The sequence below is a fragment of the Delphinus delphis genome, chromosome 15 (genome assembly GCF_949987515.2).
Source record: "Delphinus delphis chromosome 15, mDelDel1.2, whole genome shotgun sequence".
NCBI lineage: Eukaryota > Metazoa > Chordata > Mammalia > Artiodactyla > Delphinidae > Delphinus > Delphinus delphis.
In genome coordinates this window covers 10,756,783-10,775,314 of record NC_082697.1, presented here as the reverse complement: position 1 = coordinate 10,775,314, position 18,532 = coordinate 10,756,783, and the positions used below count along the sequence as shown (strand labels likewise).

At 42.5% G+C, this 18,532-nt stretch overlaps 1 protein-coding gene across 1 annotated transcript; it reads left to right on the top strand.

Moving 5' to 3' along the window:
- The first annotated feature begins 926 nt into the window (after positions 1-926).
- On the top strand, positions 927-18,306 carry PARD6B (par-6 family cell polarity regulator beta). The gene is made up of 3 exons (XM_060033409.1): positions 927-1,403; positions 6,066-6,288; positions 14,989-18,306. Exons 1-3 carry the CDS (start codon positions 1,338-1,340, stop codon positions 15,816-15,818), a joined length of 1,119 nt encoding a protein of 372 aa, XP_059889392.1. The 5' UTR covers positions 927-1,337; the 3' UTR covers positions 15,819-18,306.
- Positions 18,307-18,532: the final 226 nt, after the last annotated feature.

Sequence of the window (18,532 nt, the reverse complement as noted above, 5' to 3'; positions counted from 1 at the left end):
AAACCCAGCTCTGGGGCATTTAGAGAGAAGGAGTCAGTCTTTTGTTATCAGGGACATAGCTCGGTCATTCCACTGGGGGGAGGGGGACAAAGGCAATCTGGAGGCTGTCACTGGTGGACACAACGAATAGCCCAGAAATGGCTGGAGGGAGAGGAAGACTTCAGAGGTTAAAAATAAATTTAAAAGCAAAGAAAAAAAGAAAGCCCTGGAGGGCCGGTCTAGAAGTACTCGGGTAAGCCGGACCTTCGAGGAGCCATCCCGAGCCTCTGCCCACTTTCCCTCCCTCCCAGTGGCTACTCGACCCTATGGGACTTGACGGACTGCAGAAAGAGTCTCTACCAACAAAACTAAGCCAGTAGAGCCCTGAGATTCTTCCCCAGTGACTGTTGCAGAGGCGGGAAAACTTGAATTTTGTAATCAGAGTTGCAGCCAGACCCCTAAACGACGCAAATGGGTGGTGGAGGGGCGTAGCTGCACGCTGCAGCATCCCAAAGTGGAAGGAAGATAAGGGGTGGCAGGAACATAGCAGCCCCACCCTGCCTCCGCACCAGCCGGGCCTCGCCTCCCATTCCCCCGCGGCGCGCGAGCCGGGTCCGGGTCAACCAGGCGCGCGCCTGCGCGTGCGCAAAAGGCCCAGCGCCCTAGCTCATCTCCAGGTGCGCTCGCGCTTCCGGCCTGCCTTCCCGGGGCGGAAACTCCAGGGCCCGCGCATGCGCTTTCCAGCTCTCCTGTCGGTCGGGAGAGGAGGTCCACGGCTTCAGGTGATCCCGCCCCTCCCTCGCAGCGTGGAACCAATCGTACGGCGGCGGGCGGGACTTTCGCGGAGGCGGCCCGCCCACGCGCTGCGCGAGACGTGTACCGATTGGTTGGCGCTGGGGGCGCAGGTGCGCGCTTCCCATTGGGCGTGGGCGGAGCGCGAGCCTCCAAGGCGTCTACGGAGGCTGCAGGTGAGCGCGCGCACGTGCCGCGGCTCCCGCCCGGCTGGGGTGCGCGCGCGCGGGCTCGCGGGGGAAGCGGCTGAGAGCTAGGCTGCGGCGCCTGTCCCCTGTGCTCCGCCCCCTCCTCCTTCTTCGCCGTCGCGGCCGTCGCAGAGGCCCGGAGGGAGGGAGCCGCGTTCCCGCCCGCCGCGCCGCCAGTCTCACCCTCGGTCCCACCGCGTGAGGAGCCAGCCGAGCGGAGCTCTGCGCGGAGACCCGAGCCACGGTCGCCCCTCTGCAGGTGCCTGTGAGGAGGCGCCTGGGCCGCAGCCGAGTCCCGAGCCCAGCGGCCGGGCACTCGCTCTCCGCGCTCCGAGGGGCGGCCCGGCTGGAGGAGGCTGTTGCGGGCCAGGCCTCAGGATGAACCGCAGCCACCGGCACGGAGCGGGCAGCGGCTGCCTGGGCACCATGGAGGTGAAGAGCAAGGTGCGCGGGGCCCGGGCTGGGCGGAGCGGCCGGCTAGATGGGGACTGGCGGTCAGAGCCTTGAGGGGGGTGCTCCCGGGGCCTGGGGGAGGCCTGGGGGAAGCCAAGGGCTGGCCGGGGACGGCCTGAGGAGCTGCCCGCTGTCTGGGACCGTGGTGGGCGCGATGGTGGGATTGGGAGGCAGGAGATGGTGGAGAATACGCTTGCTGTGAAGAGGACGAGCGTGGGGGGTTGTGTCTGCTCCTGCCCCAGGTAGGGAGGAGACCAGCTGAGCGCTTAATCTATCTCCTTAAAAATCATTCCTGTTCAAGGATGGGAGTAAGGGCCGAGGTATAGCCGAGGATGGGAGGCGTTTGAGCGCAGCGTGGTACGAAAGGTTTGGAGGAATTCTACCTCTTGGCCTTCTGAGTAAAGAGTATTTGGAACACCCGTGGTCACAAAATGTTACCCCTTTCTGTGGCTCAAGGGTGCATCAAGTGGTGAAGGAGAGAGCCCAGGGAACTCAAGAGCCCTTGTAAAGTTAGCTTTGCTTCCTGCTTAGAGATTTTTCTAGCACTAACTTTGGTATGCATTTAATCTATAAAATTAACACTATCGCCTTTCGTTTGAGTAGCACTTCACAGTTTGAGTCTGGGTGCCCTTTTCATTCCATCCTGCTACCTTTTCACATCAAGTGTTTTCACTCTTGACCAACGGTACGCCAATCTGCTGATAATTACGTCAGTATCCACTGAATTCCTAAATTGCAGGGCTCCCTGAGCAGGACGGTGTATAGGGATTAGTGAGGGAATGCTTTCCAACGGGGGTTTTGAGATGGAATTTGAAGATGGTCGGCGGCTCCGGGAACATTTTCAGCAAGCATTTCATGAATTGAAGAGCCAAAGGGGACTTAGATAACCTAGTCTGATCCTCTGAGAAGACGGGGGCTCAGAAAGCTTATGACTTCGACAAGGTGTGCTTTTTATGACAAAACCTTAAAACCTTTTACAAAATAAGTTTTAGGCTTTATAGAATAGAAAAAAGAGGACATGGGCTGGGCCCTGGGAACATTGAAAATAAGAGCTGGGAAGATCAAAACACAGGAAAGAATAGGAGAAAAGTAAAAGCATATCAACTTGAAGACTAATGAAACATCATTGAATGTAAGACTGCGGGGTGGGGTAGGGGGGAGGAGAATGCAAAATCCAGGAGTGATTTTCAGTGAAGCAGAGTAGGAAGGCTCCCTGGAGCCTGTGGTGGAATGGTTTTTACTATCTGGAGTTGATAAGCAAAGTTCTATAAGCTACTGTAACTGAGATGATCACATCAAGAGTATCTGCATTCATTTTTCACATTATTTTACAATGATATTTTCGACTTAACTCGTGTATCAGAATAGGCACTAGTTAAGAAACCCTTCTGCTTAATAAGAATAGAAATGTAGTTATAGCTGTTTCATGAATATGCTGTCTCCTGTGTCCTCCGTGGAACTGCCATAGCAAATTGAAGTGACACGCTTGAACTAAGGGTTAAGATAACTCAAAATATATAGAGCTTTTCTTCTAGCAGTATAGTGGTGGTAGTTCCGTGGCCAGTGGTTGAACCTTCTCATGGCATTTCTGTCATAAATCTAGTTTGGGTTTGTGGGAGTTGAGGTTAAGAAAAGAAAGACATTTATGATGTTGCATAATCTTAAAATTCAGTTTGTGGTCCTAATCTTGGTAGCAAGTATTTAATCTTTTTATCATAGGAAAAAATGAGTAGGGATTCTAGGTGTTCTGATAAATACAGTCAAGTGGCAATTTATCTCTCAGACTAGAAAACCTCGAGCACTGGGGGACTGGAATTTCAGGCTTTCTGCCCTTTTTTTCTGTCAACTGGTTTGTGAATCTTTCCCATACTGCCCATTATATATTTGACCTGCCATACTGGACTTCTGGTGAACCGTGTCTCTTAAATAGAATCAAGGCATTCTGAGAACCTGCATCTCAAAGTGTGGTCCCACTAGTGTTCTAGCTGCTGATAAATAGGCACAGTAGAGGTGCTGTTTCTAGTGTGTCAGTGGCACCTTATGTTTTAAATATATATTTAATGGATTAAATAAAACATTTGGCATCTTTACCATTTAAAAAATATTTGGACAGATGTGTGAAGCAATACTTCCTTTTTCACTGCTTTGGTGATATCACAGCTTCTTACAAAGCTGGTCGCTAAAAGGTTGTAACCACAACTTGGTGATGTACAGATCCACGTTTCAGGATTTCTTTTTCTTCTGCATAGAAAACAGTGTCAACTTTTTCTTCTGCATAGAAAACAGTGTCAACGTCATATCTTTGCTCATGGAAGGGGAAAATGGTGCAAATAAAGTAATGGATAATGCAAATATAACTATAGTTAAGTTGTGATACCAGTTACCATGTGACTTTTTTTGGTAACTGATTTATCTTCCTGTTTCTCCAGAGTTGGAAAAGCTCTTAATAATCAAGGTGATGTCCTTTAATAACCTTAGGTTATTAAACACTTGGAATAGTCTTTGAGCTGTACATTTCCTAGTTATTATTTATGGGCAAACAATATTAAAATTAAGTTTTCATTTCTAGAGTGTACCAAAAGATGCTGGGAGACAGGTGTCCATACACATTCTGGGTGACCAAGGCAAACTAGAGCAGGCTAAGAAAAGTTATAATAGTTGTTGATTGGGTCTTAATATTATCTCTATTTTAGTATTTTTCTTCATGTAGTAAAAAGTTCTCTTAATCCTATTGTTTTGCTGCAAGAAGCATAACAATTTCTCTTTTTTTTTCCTGCTAACATTGCAAAAGGGCACATCTACTTGTGAAGCCATACAATTTTCCATTGTTTTTATCATAACATTTAAGCAAGAGAAAAAAATGTTGAGCAAAGAATTTTTATCCACAAGCTTCAGCAAAAACATTGCAGCCCTAAAATATTCAATTATTAGATGTTACTCCCATTCACCAGGGGAAGTAATAAAACCCTGAGATGAATCAGAAAGCACTAGGATGTTTTGATACCAGAATAAAGAAAATGGAGAAGAAACTATGACTTTATAACATCATAAGACTAACTCTGATATGAAGGGTGTTCCCCAGTTATTATTTACTTTGAAACGTGAAGGTATGACTACACTTTCTGAGCGCTTTAGGTATGAGTCACCTTATGTTCTTGACAGACGTTAGTGTTTATGTTTCAGGAATGTGTTTTGGAAACTTTTGATTTGTTAGAGGTAAGAAGTGGTTTTAGTAATTTTTCATTTTAATTTAAAACTAGTGAGTAGTGTGGGTATAAGCAAGGCAGATGAACTTCTTTGAGATAGCAAAAGCAGTGAGTTCAGAGAGACCATGGGATCCTTAGGGAAATGAATTGACACATTTGTAACCTGCTCAAATTATTCTGATAGGGACTTTCTCTGCAAGATGCTTAAGGCTGTCTTAGGGGTACATTAGTGTTTCTTGCCAATAATAGATATTTAGAGGAAAAATTAGTTCAGTGGTCAAACATATTCGGCAAACATTTGTTTAAAAACTTTTTTTTTTTTTTTTTTTAATCAACCACAGGACTTAACTGAGCGTTTAATATCTGGTCTCCACAGTGATTCCTAAGAGTGTAATTATAGTTATGTAGCGTTTCCCAAACTTGTGTGACTGGGGCACTTTTTGAGGAAGGCTGATGAATCTTTCTTACGTTTCCACATTTGAGGAAATGCCATGCTAGTCCCATAGTTAAGTCATGGATCCTGTTTACTATGGACTAGATGAAGCCAGTCCTTCGTGTTGAGTAAGAACCACTTAAATAATTTGGCATTTGGAAGGCAGAGTTGTGAATCTAGAGTAGGGAAGCAGACCTGAGAACCAGAATTGTGGAGATAAATATTGGGCATGATGGAAGTGTCGTCCTCCCTGTTTGTGTGATCCCTTAATGCCTCTCATATAGTTATTCTCTTTCCCCACTAATTTCTGAGCTCTGGTGCAGGCCTGAGCCTTTCATTCTCTAGGGCCTAGCATTGTGCCAAGCACGTAAACACTTTTGCTTTAATTGGAGAGTTGTAGGACATATATTTAATGTGTTGTGTGTGTGTGTGTTTTTAAGATTAACATAGGGAAGACACTTCTTATCTCTAGACCTGTTTCTTATATGACATACCTCCATTTGTATCCTGCCTTAGTGCCAAGAAACTCAAAGTCCTTTTTGTATATGTTGGTGTTAATTCTTGCCACTTCCTGTGAAATTGTAATTCCTTTTATGGGGAAGGAAACTTAGATGCTTTTTGCTACCAGTCAAAATAAAGACTTAGGAACATCTTTGTTACCCCATGGCCTGAGTGAGGAGCAGATACTGCTGTCAGGATCTGGGCTCCAGACAGGGTTTGTTTGAGCTGAGTCACTCTGCAGGACAGTCCTCAGTGAGACCTGGGTACCCCAGGGATTAAGTTGAGCCTGCATCTCTTGAAGGGAATGCCCTTCAGAGATGCAGCAGTGAGCAGACACATTCCTGTGCCTTCCTTATGTTGTTTTATCTCCTGATAATGAGATTGCTGACAATAGACCGTGTTATTGGAACTGTCTTCTTCATTAAGGGAAATACTGTGCCTGTGAATTTTTCTGTCATGCATTTTAAGATTGGATCCTGTTACCTTTTTTAAAATTAATATGTTTATTTATAGTTTGGAGCTGAATTTCGTCGGTTTTCACTGGAAAGATCAAAACCTGGAAAGTTTGAGGAGTTTTATGGATTACTGCAACATGTTCATAAGATACCCAATGTTGACGTTTTAGTAGGCTATGCAGACATCCACGGAGATTTACTACCTATAAATAACGATGATAATTATCACAAAGCTGTTTCAACGGCCAACCCACTGCTTAGGATTTTTATACAAAAAAAGGGTAAGTAACAATGTTTAGAAAAATTATTTTAGAATTAGAAGTTGTTTATTTTCCTCATTGATAGGATACACAGAATTCACTACAAATTTAATGAACAGACATTTTGTGTGAATCTTCTTACCATATTAACTAACAAGTGAGTTAAGACATCTGTGATATTATTGGTTTAATTGACATCGTTACACTTCACTAAGTATACTTTGGAAAGATTGCGGGTTTTTTTTTTTATTTATTTTTATTTTGGGCTGCGTTGGGTCTTCGTTGCCGTGTACAGGCTTTCTCTAGTTGCGGCGAGCGGGGGCTACTCTTCGTTGTGGTGCATGGGCTTCTCATTGAGGTGGCTTCTCTTGTTGCGGAGCATGGGCTCTAGGGGCGTGGGCCTCAGTAGTTATAGCACACAGGCTCAGTAGTTGTGGCTCACAGGCTCAGCAGTTGTGGCTCACGGGCTCTAGAGTGCAGGCTCAGTAGCTGTGGCACTTAGGCTTAGTTGCTCCATGGCGTGTGGGATCTTCCCAGACCAGGGATCGAACCTGTGTCCCCTGCATTGGCAGGCGGATTCTTAACCGCTGCACCACCAGGGAAGTCCGAAAGATTGTGGTTTTAATTACTTTATAACCTCTTAGATTTTTTAAAAATGGAAATTAGGAATTTATTGAATCTTCACTTTGTTGAATGGAATTTTGTCCATTCAGAAAGATGTGGTAGGAGGAGTATGACTTTGGAGTCAGGGAAACATTCTACTTCTTTGGTAGCAATTAACTTTGAAATCTGTATGCATCACTTAATAGGTACCTGAAGGAAAGCTGTTTATTCTTCCTGGGTCGCGGTATCTTTATCTATAGAATGAACATACTATCTCATAGGATTACTAGGAAGTTTAAATGAGCTCAGTGCAGTGCTCTGGCATGTAGTATGCCTCCGGTGAATGTTTTCTTTCCTTTTAAGGCATTTTTCACAGAAGTAAAACTAGTGAATTATCTGGAAAATCAGAGAGCAAGTCATTATTTTGGAGGAATGTAAACATTGATATTGGTCTTTGCAAAAGAACATTTTAAAATAACCACTCTATATGGCAAGAATTGAAACGTATTTTGAGCCCTAAAACTTTTAACTTTGTGGCCTCCTCCGTGTGTGTGTGTTTATCTGTGTCCACCTGTAGATGGCCATGGTGTGTGCCATTTATTCCTTTGTCTTTGGTAAATGAAGAGGTTTGGAAAGGCGACATGAGAGCCACAAGCCCAGTATTGGTGGGATAATCAAAGCCTTACTGTGTTTGTAAACCAACCCAGAAAGCAGTGTGAGAGAGTGGGTAGAGATTACCCTTGAAGGTGAAACTTTCTTTCCAATCAGTTGATAAGCATTGGACCACTCCTAGGGCTTTGAAATTCCACTGATTGTGTATCTTTGCTTCTGGGTTTGGAGGAGCTAAAGTCCGCCAACAAAATAAACCTCCAAGGGTAGGGTAACTTACATCTGTATCACTTGACTGTTTACAAAATACTTTACAAAGACGCAAATTCATTTTCCCAAAGACCCCTAAGATGGATTTCCTAGGTATGTGGCAGGGGTGTGGTACAATTAGAGTGTTACTTCAGGAAGACTCATTTGGCTGTTCAGGAGGAATTGGAGTACGCAGCAGTCTTACAGGAGAGAGCAAGGAGCAGGGGGGTGAGAGACGCTGAGAAGCTGCCCCGGCCGGAGACCAGGTGAGGAAGATAAAGGGGAGGATCTGAGAGTCATTGCGCTCCCCCTGGAGGGCAGAGGGTTGAGGAGGCGTCCAGAGGAAAGTAGCTTTCTGGATTTGAGCCTGATGGCGCCATAAAACAGGTACAGTCTGGAAGAGAGGTTGACTTGGAAAGAAAATTGGTCTGGTTATAGGACAAAAAAACTTATCTGGCCGGCGAGTTTCAACCTTGTCCCGTAGGAAATCAGAAATGATGGGCTGGAGCTTAGGGTGGAAATCTAGAGGCTGATCAAAGAGCTGAAAGTCTGCAGAAAAGTGATAGTTGAAATTTTGGGGAGTGGACATAAGGGCTTGCTGAGGTGAAGAGCAGGGATGGTTCTTAGAAAGCTATGTATAGAATGTTGGAGAAGGAAGAGGAGAAGACAAAACATTGGAGTGGAGCTTGTCATTTTAAGCAGAATAATTTAAATCATTGTTGTTGCATAGAAGGCCTGTCTTGTTAGCAGTTGTAATTTTCATTACAAATTTGCTGTTTGGAACATGTATTTAAATATAGAATGACTATTTTTAAACTACTGCCATCTGACAGAACTTGTTGGATTATCCCCTTCGTTAGAAAGATTATAGGTGTTGGATTATACTACCACATGTTTTTGTTACTGGAATTGTAACACTTACGTGATCATAGGATTAATCCTAACATCTTTTAAGGGCAGTTATCATCTGCTGTTTCCTTTTCAAATATGTTTAGATGTAAACAAAAGTTTTCTATGCTGTAGAGGTAAATAACCAATACAATTCAGAGCCCTTAGAATTTGATCTAGAAATAGGCAGTGTGTTCAACAGAAAATTTTTGTTTTTAAAAATGTAACTTTAGGACATCCCTGGTGGTCCGGCAGTTAAGACTCCATGCTTCCACTGCAGGGGGACACGGGTTCAATCCCTGGTCGGGGAACTAAGATCCCGCATGCCACCCGGTGCGGCCAAAAAAAAAAAAAAAAAGTAACTGTAATACAAATATGACTTAAGCAGAACATGAAAAGTCAGTCAGTCGATTCATTCCTGCTGAAAACCCTCCAGTGGTTTCCGTTGCATCCAGAATAAAATACATCCTCATTTGTGCTCCACAGCAGCGTCTCCTTCCTCCATTCTCCCACTCCCCCCTCACAGCAACCACATTGGCTTTCTTTCTGTCCCTAGGACTCAGCGGGCTTGTTGCCGTCTCTGTGCTTCTGCACTTGCTGTTCCTTCTGTAAGCAACGCTTTTCCTGCAGCTGGTCCCATGGCTGCCTCCTCCTCCCTCAGTTCTCAGCTCAGATGGCTTTCTCAGAGGGGCCTCTTCTGACCACCCTAGCTAGGGCCCCCCAACCTCCACCTTTACCACATTACCCTCTGGTTATTTAGGTAGAGTTAACATGTTTGTTGTCTGTCTTACAGAGTTACACAGTGCCCTGTAGTTCGTGGTGATACCTTTTTTCTTTTAAACAGAGCTCAAGAGATGCTTAAGTAGAAAGCTGATTTTACTTCAACTTTAATGAACATTAAATTCAGGAAACTAATGTAAAACATGGCATTAAGTACAGTTACATTTTCTCGCTTAATTACAACACACTTTCTGTTTTACTGGCCTGTTGCTTCCAATTTAGGAACCAATAGGGCAGCAGTTGCACTTGATGTGTCACCAAGCGATTTTTTAAAAGACAGACATGAAAACGATTTTAAATTTTAAACCGTGTGACCTTTTAACATCTGACCCCCTCTACCAAATAAAGCTTCTTTGAAGTGAGAGCTCAGGGTTGGAGGCATAAACCACTTCATAGCTTGAACTCGGGGGTAGCGTCATTGCATATCTTGAAAAGTTTTATGTCTTACAACAATTTATTGTTAGAGGAGAAAACCCAGACTCTATTTCCAGGGCTGTTATTGTGGAAGCAAAAACAAAACAAAAAACCTGATATTTTAAAAGTTACTTTCGCAGAGGATCCTAGGGCTTTTGCCAGCCCCCTCACCCTGTCAGAGTTTAGAATTTCCTCACTTATTTGAGGGAAAAAGAGAAGTTTTTCTTCTCTTGTTGTTCAGGTGGTTCTTGTATGGTAAACAATCTCAGAAAATATTTAAAGGTTGCACCTTTAGAAAAAGTACTCGGGTCATTCCTGTAGGTTTGGAACGCAGCCAGGGAAATGTGTATTTTTTAAAAGCCCGTTGCGATGATCAGCCAAGTCTGAGGCCCGTTGACCTGCCCGGACGTCTCGCCAGATCTGATCAGCATACCTACACCACAGCTGCTTGCTGTGTCACAGGCTGTTTCTGTGTGCCATCAGACAAGCACATTTGTATCATGGGTTTATTCAAAGGAGTATGTTGGAAGTACCAGAAGGGCCTTGCTTGAAGCCTCATCTGCGTTAGGACGTGGCCTTGTGGCCCAGACACCTGGAACTGGGCAGCCACTTAAACTGTCTCTTAGAACTTTACTGTGCATTGGATGTTATTTGGGAGCTGTATTTTAAGGTTATATTTTAGTGAGTCAGGGTTGAATTTAGAAATGGTCTAAGGAGTATACATTTTAATAGTAAATTGTGAAAAATTGTTTAACAGAAGGTACAGCCCGAGAAATAAAAAAATTCTGAGTAACAGCTCAGAATGTGATGCCAGTTGCTTATGACAGAAACCTGGGTGTCGCCTTTGACACATACCTGTTTTTCAGTCACCAAGCCTATTAAAAGTGTGTTCTAATTATTTTTCAAACTTATTTCCCCGTTTCCTGACACACCTTTTTATTCGGTCACGTGGCCTATTAAAAATGTGTTCTGATTACTTTTCAAGCTTATTTCCCCATTCCACTGCCTCTGCCCCAGGCCAGGTACCATCCTACATTACCTGCAGTAAAACCTCCTGTCTTCCCCGCAGGTCCCTCCTCCAGCTTGCAGCCAGAGTGAGCTTTGTAGGAAAACCAAAATCCTTGGTTTTCTTCCCTTTGCCCTCAGGCTGAAGCCCGTAATCCTCCCCACTTCCCCGGAGGCCCTGTCTGTCTGCAGGGCCCTGGCCGCCTGGACTTGGCTCCAGCTCCTCCTCTTCTCTCCCCTCCCACCCTGCCTTCTCACCGTCTCCTCCGCCGACCCCATCCTGCCCGGCTCTGTATTTGTTGTATCTGCACCCGGAAGTTCTTCCCTCCCTTCTACCTGATTAGCTACTGGTTTGTTTTCCAGTCTCAGTATAAACCACGCTCCCCAGAGAAGCCTTGCCTTACCCTGCAGACCAGGCTGAGTTCCCACTGATAAACTTCACAGCTCTTGGCACCTTTGTAATAATATAATGGTTTCAAGTTCTTTGTTAATTGCCATCTATTTTAGTCTGTAAGCACCATGAAAGCAAGCACCTTAGCTGTTTGGTGCGCTGGACCTGCAGCACACAGCACGATGTCTAGCCACATAGTAGCAGGTGCTTAAGTGTCTGGCATTTGATTTTCCTTATATTAGGAAGTGAAGGGATCTGCAGGCTTTGAATATTGCTTTAAGTGATGTTTAATCCTTTTAAAGTTGCCACATGGATTTCATTTAACCATTTTGGATTAGAACAAGGGTTGGCAAACTCAGGCTTGCTGGCTGTTTTCATGGAACACAGCCATGATCACTCCGTTCTGTAGTGCCTGTGGCTGCTTTTGCAACAGAGACCGTATGACCTGCAATACCTAAAATATTTACTGTACAAACTCTACAGAAAAAGATTGTCCACCCCTTGATTAGAACAATTTCAAAAATTATTTCATTCTTCCCCTGTCTTCCTACTGAACTTGAATGGGTCATAATCTTGAACCTTCTTGATGACTCTACCATGAACTGTTACTGTTTTGTTACTGTACACGGATGCTGCTGGGATTTATATAACGCTTTTGTTTTGTTTGTTTGTTTTCAGGTTTGCTTTTTCTTCACTGTAGGCTTTTATTTTTTGTATCTGTGCCCGCCACTCACTGGTGGACCCTTACCCCCGACTGTGACTTAAGACTGTGAGCTGAGGAATGAGATAACCAGGGTTTTTTGGAATTAATGTTTAAAAAGTAAGAGGCTCAGAGGGAGGCCCTTCAGGGCTCCCTTCCTCTGTGAGGACAGCACAGGGGCTTTTTGTGTGTAAGGAAGTGAGACATCCAGTTTGGCTGTTTGGCGGCATTCCAGGGGTAGATCCTTGTCTGTTTCGGTGAGCTGAGATTGTCAGGCTCGGGATAGGTGAGGTTTCGCTGAGCCTATATCACACACTGTTGCATAAAGCCTGGGTTTATACAAGTGAAAGGTTGCCATGAGCCAGGATTCCAACTTTCCGTCTCTTTCTGAGTTTTGTACTTTGACAGACGTGCTCAGGTGGAATGTCAGGCCTGTTCCCTGTAGATGTTCACCTTTACACTTTAAACCGACACCCTGCACCCTGGCTTTCTGCCAAAATATTTCTTTTCCCAGTGGCTGGAAACTGATTAGCTAGATGGGAGAACAAAGGTGCCTTTGTACTGGGGCATATTGCTTTTGAGAATTTAGCAGAGAGCATTCAAACAGAGTCTGGATGCAATGCCAAATTATGCAGATTTGGGGGGTTTTTTGGTCAGGTTTCCCATGAATAGGTATGTAAGCAACTTAGTTTTGTTCTCCTTTTGTATGGTGTGGAATTTCCCATATAAAAATTGTGTGGGCTTTCTTAATTGATTGTAAAATGAAATATACAATTTTGAATAAACACATTCAGTAGAAGATCATTGTTGATAGATTTCTGGCTACATTTTGCCCAAAAGATTCTTTTGTCAGTCAGTTTATTTCCCAAGCCAAATTATAAATAAATTTGTCTTTGTAAGAACACAGTGTAAGTACTTTCTCCATAAATGAAGCAAAATTATCCCCAGGGGGAAAATGCCCCAAAATCAGGTACCACTAGGCTTTTTTTTTTTTTTTTTTTGGTTATACTGGGTCTTAGTTGTGGCAGGTGGGGCTCCTTAGTTGTGACATGCATGTGGGATCTAGTTCCCTGACCAGGGATCAAACCCAGGCCCCCTGCATTGGGAGCGCAGAGTCCTAACCACTGCGCCACCAGGGAAGTCCCCAGGTACCCCTAGTCTTGTACATTTATCTGAAACTAGCTTTTGAAGAGTGTTCAAGCAGCACTGAGAAAAGAATACTGAAGTTCTCCAGGCTCTGACACACAGTGGACATTTAACATTCACTGTATGAATTGAACATGTACGGTATTGGCCTTAGTAAGAAAACCTGGGGCCAGTCTTCTGTCTGTACCTTATTTTGTACCCTTAATTTCCTGGTCTATAAAGTAAAGGTAATAATACTTAACGACAGGGGGGCCGAGAGTTGGGTGACAAGAGGCTACAGATGGAAGCCCTGTGCAGACACAGTCTGGTGATATTACTGTTGTCTGTAGCAGTGATTGAGACTAGGACTTTAAACTAGTTCTTGGGATGGTGGGGGCACTTTTGTCTTTTTTATTCTTATTAAATATTTTTTTCATCCTTGGAGATTGTGACTTTTTAGTTTATCCCCATTCCAGTTATTTTTGAAATGTGATTTCACCTTTTATGCCTGCTGCTAATTCTGTTTCCTCATCCTCTGATGAGACGTGTTGTTTGTAGACTGTCTACCTCCAGCTGTGGGATGTAAGGAGATCTAGTTTTAGTGCCCTGTTTTCCCTGATTTACATCAGGGATTATAAATTGCTGGCTTGAAGAATAAATTCAACCCCCAGATGTTATTTTGCTCAAACAGGTTTTTGTTGTTATTTAATTAGGTGTCGGCATTTTAAATGGGAAGGTTTGTGTTTTTTTTAACCTAAAAAAACAAGACTTTCTGACAAGTTGGACTGTCCACACAAATTCCTACAGTCCGTGAAGAAAAGCTGCCTGGAGCGAGAAAAGCCATGCCATTAAGTGGGGCAGGAGGTCTCAGCTTTGCCAGAATCCTCACCCCTCCCTGTTGTCTCTGTCTTATACCGCAGCCTCTTTCAAAAGTGGGAAAATGAAAGGTTAAGAACTCCCCCAGAAAACTGAGGGAGAGTGTATTTTCAGAAGACCAGAATTCCTGTGTTTGATATGCATTCATTTAATTACATTATCATTTTATGTGTATTATCCATTTCATTTAATTACAGGCAGACCTCAGATATATTGTGGGTTCGATAAAGCAAATATCGCGATAAAGCAAGTCACATGAATTCTTGCACAAATTAAGCGTGTAATAGCATCATGTCTCAAAAAATACATAACTCAAGTTTAAAATACTTTTTTGCTAAAAAAAAATGTTAACCATCACCTGAGCCTTCAGCAGGTCATAATCTTTCTGCAGTAGTGATGTCAAAGATCACTGATCAAAGCACATCGTAACAAGTATAATAATTTAAAAGTTTGAAGTATTGCAAGAATTAAAAAATGTGACCCAGAGATACGAAGTGAGCAAATGCTGTTGGAAAAATGGCGTCGATAGACTTGCTCGGTGCAGGGTCACCACAAACCTTCAATTTGTAAAAAAACACAATTATCTGCAAAGCGCAGTAAAAAGAGGTCTGCTTGTACACTGTCCTCCCAGACTCTAGTACAGGTATTTGCGCTTCAAAAGTGCCCAATTTCGTGTCATTGAGTCAAATATGATAAACATGCAAATTGGAGGTGTTTAAACAAACATAGGGAAAATACAATGTAAATAACTTGTTTTAAATGGTGTTTAAGAATGTGTGTGCGAGGCTTATCAGAATTTCATCTGCCATATTTAATGTTGTTTGAGTCATTGAGCTTTTTCAAATTTAACTTCAACTTTTGGTAACTTCATGGTGAATACTCGAGAGGGCCACCTATTGGGCTTTTCTGGTATAGCATGTCTTACTGCGTTACATTTTCAGCCGATAGGAGCAGGCTGATACTTAACGAGTTTGTTTATGTATCAAATATATTTGAGTTGTCCTTTCTGTACAGATTCCACTATAGATAAATGGGCGTTTTTACAGCATTTCTATAATTATTTTATTTTATTTTTAAACAGAAGAAGCAGACTACAGTGCCTTTGGTACAGACACACTAATAAAGAAGAAGAATGTTTTAACCAATGTGTTGCGTCCTGACAACCATAGAAAAAAGCCACACATAGTCATTAGTATGCCCCAGGACTTCAGACCTGTGTCTTCCATTATAGACGTGGATATTCTCCCAGAAACACATCGTAGGGTCCGTCTTTACAAATATGGCACTGAGAAACCCCTAGGATTCTACATCCGGGACGGCTCCAGTGTCAGGGTGACACCCCATGGCTTAGAGAAGGTCCCAGGGATCTTTATATCCAGGCTTGTGCCAGGAGGTCTGGCTCAAAGCACAGGACTATTAGCCGTTAATGATGAAGTTTTAGAAGTTAATGGCATAGAAGTTTCCGGGAAGAGTCTAGATCAAGTAACTGACATGATGATTGCAAACAGCCGCAACCTCATCATCACAGTGAGACCAGCAAACCAGAGGAATAACGTCATTAGGAACAGTCGGACTTCCGGCAGCTCTGGCCAGTCTACTGACAACAGCCTTCCTGGCTATCCACAGCAGATCGAACCGAGCTTTGAGCCAGAGGATGAAGACAGCGATGAAGATGACATTATTATTGAAGACAATGGTGTGCCACAGCAGATCCCTAAGGCTGTTCGCAACACCGAGAGCCTGGAATCATTAACACAAATAGAACTCAGTTTTGAATCTGGACAGAACGGTTTTATTCCTTCTAATGAAGTGAGCTTAGCACCCTTAGCAAGTGGCACAAATACAGAATTTGAAACGCGTGCTCCAGATCAGAAACTCTTAGAAGAAGATGGAACAATCATAACACTATGAAACCATCACGTCTGAATGTCTTCTGAGTGAGGATGCCGTGGAGACTTGTAAATTTGGCTAGTTTAAAGCATATGTACCTCTGAACCAGTGATCTGGGATAGGCATGAAAAAAGTATATTGCAAGCTTAAAATGTTATTAAAATAGTAGTTTGATAATTAATATAAACTTCAGTGGGTCAGAGGTGAATTTAAGTCTAAAACAAAGGGGCCTTTGCTAATGAAATGATGTGCTTTTGCTATTTTGTCTATAGAGAACTGGATGTTAGAGCACATTCCCAGAACTACACATAAGGACTAGATCATTTCCGTTTGAAGTGGTTGCATATTTAACCTGCTGTGCAGAGCCTGGTTGATTTTTCCTTTAACTGTATATCTTAATTCTAACGTGAAGAAGTCTGAGTCTATCTTTCGGTACTTTGGGACCTTGGCTCCTATATTCCCCATGTTGTGTTTTGATTTTTTAATATTGTTCCTCTGTTGCTAATTGTAGCGAGTAATTTTTTCAAATGCTTTTTTTTTCCTAATTTCTAAGAAATCAAATCAATTGACTGTTTTTAGGGGTTGCTTCCTAAGTTATAAAGCATTGAAGCTATGTTCCTGAATTAAGAAACTCTAACAGTTGTTCAGGTCCGTGTTTGCCCATGGGAGACTCTCTCCCATAACCTCTTCTTGTCCTCATTCCAAATCTCATTAGAAATCATTCCTTTTGTTGTTGGTGTGTATATTTTGTTTGTCTGCCTTTTTACTCTTTTAATGTATTTGAGTAGTGTGAATTATTTTCGTTAAAAAAAAAAATGCACCCAAACTAAGAGATTTTTACACACAGGACAACCTTGTGCACTTTTTATATGAAAATTTTGGGTTTTCCTTAATGGGACTTCTAGGAACACTGCCTACACTTTATGAAAAGTATGTCGTATTCACCTCTGACAGGTAGAGTGTATCTCGATTAATTTTATGAGGCTATTTATTACTTTCCGATGCATCCACTTAGCAAGGTAAGAGTAAGGCTGCTAACTTTCGTTCCTTGCCTGGTTTCATTGTATGGAGGCGCACAGGCACTACAGTAGCTTGTATATAGAGACTAAGAATAGTATGAACTACATGAGTTCCCTGTGACTTACGGATATTTCTCTCAGAGTTATTTATTGATTAATTTTATGCTAGGGCTAGAATGGATACCTTATAACAATTGTGTGCTATTAAAACAATGAAGAATCAAATGACTCCGTTTTGAAGGATATTTTCTCTATATGGTAAAAGTATATGAAGTAAAGTTGATTAAATGAAGCTCTCTTGACTCAGAATACTTCAATGTATTTTGCCCACATTTTACCACTAAACATGTTATCACTAAACTGTTAACTGCACAACATTATGTAATACAGTGTACTTCTTGTTGAATTCATTGAAGTTCTTCCAATTATATAACCACTATTTTTTAATGGCATTCCAGGTTTAACATTCTGTTGAGTTCTATAAATTTGACTCTTGAATGGCAAAATGTTAATAAGTAGAAGGTTACATTTCATTTATAATTATAAGTGGTGCAGGGCTTCAACATTTTAAGTAAAAATACTTTCACATACTACCTCTCTCTCTTTCTCTCTTTTTTTTTAACAAAGTTTTAACATCAGAACTTTTCTTAGGGGAAGAAATACTTCAGGGCTTGACTTTTTGTACAACTTTTAACTGTAAAATACAGATTTGTCTTGTATGTATTCATGAAAATGGAAATCAAAGCTGCTAGTGCTTTTTTTTTTTTTTTTGGCGGTACGCGGGCCTCTCATTGTTTTGGCCTCTCCCGTTGCGGAGCACAGGCTCCGGACGCGCAGGCTCAGCGCGCAGGCTCAGCGGCCATGGCTCACGGGCCTAGCCGCTCCGCGGCATGTGGGATCTTCCCGGGCCGGGGCACGAACCCGTGTTCCCTGCATCGGCAGGTGGACTCCCAACCCCTGCGCCACCAGGGAAGCCCTGCTAGTGATTTCTAATTATCCCACTAAGGGTATATGTCAACGGTCTTTTCAACTGGATCTCTCGTATAAATTATTGGTGAAAGAATTGATTGCTAGACGTATTGTAAAACCAATAGATCTTGGTTATACAATAAAATGTCGATTCATTGGTAGTCTGAATTATTTCAAGTGTACCTTATTAACAAAAATATCAGTGGACTCAGCATAAAATTTTATAGTACTAAATGTCAAGCTAACTGTGAATTTTGTTCTGTATCTTAAGTAAATTTATGATAATGTCCTCGAGCTATCAACAAAATATATGTACTTTTGTGAACTATGGATTTTCTAATTAAATTTTACATGCAATATGATTTTTACATGAATGCTACTTTGTTTAAACTATCAAATGTCAGTATTTTACTACAATTTTATTATAAAATGTACATTATCACTAAATGAGCTTTGATTTTAAAAATCAAATTAGCTTTAGTTGTATATTATTTTTTACAAATAAAGATAGACTTGTATAAAGGCTACTTTCTTGTCTGCAAATATATGAAAAGTCACCCAACAAATATTTACCAAGCACCCATTACAGCAAATGGGTAGGGAGAAAATTGCTAAGTTATAACAAGATCCTGGCTTCCTTAATTTTTAGAAGATCAACACCAGGAATTCCTGACAGTCCAGTGGTTAGGCCTCCGCGCTTGCACTGCCGAGGGCCCGGGTTAGAGTTAGGGTTAGGGTTAGGGCATT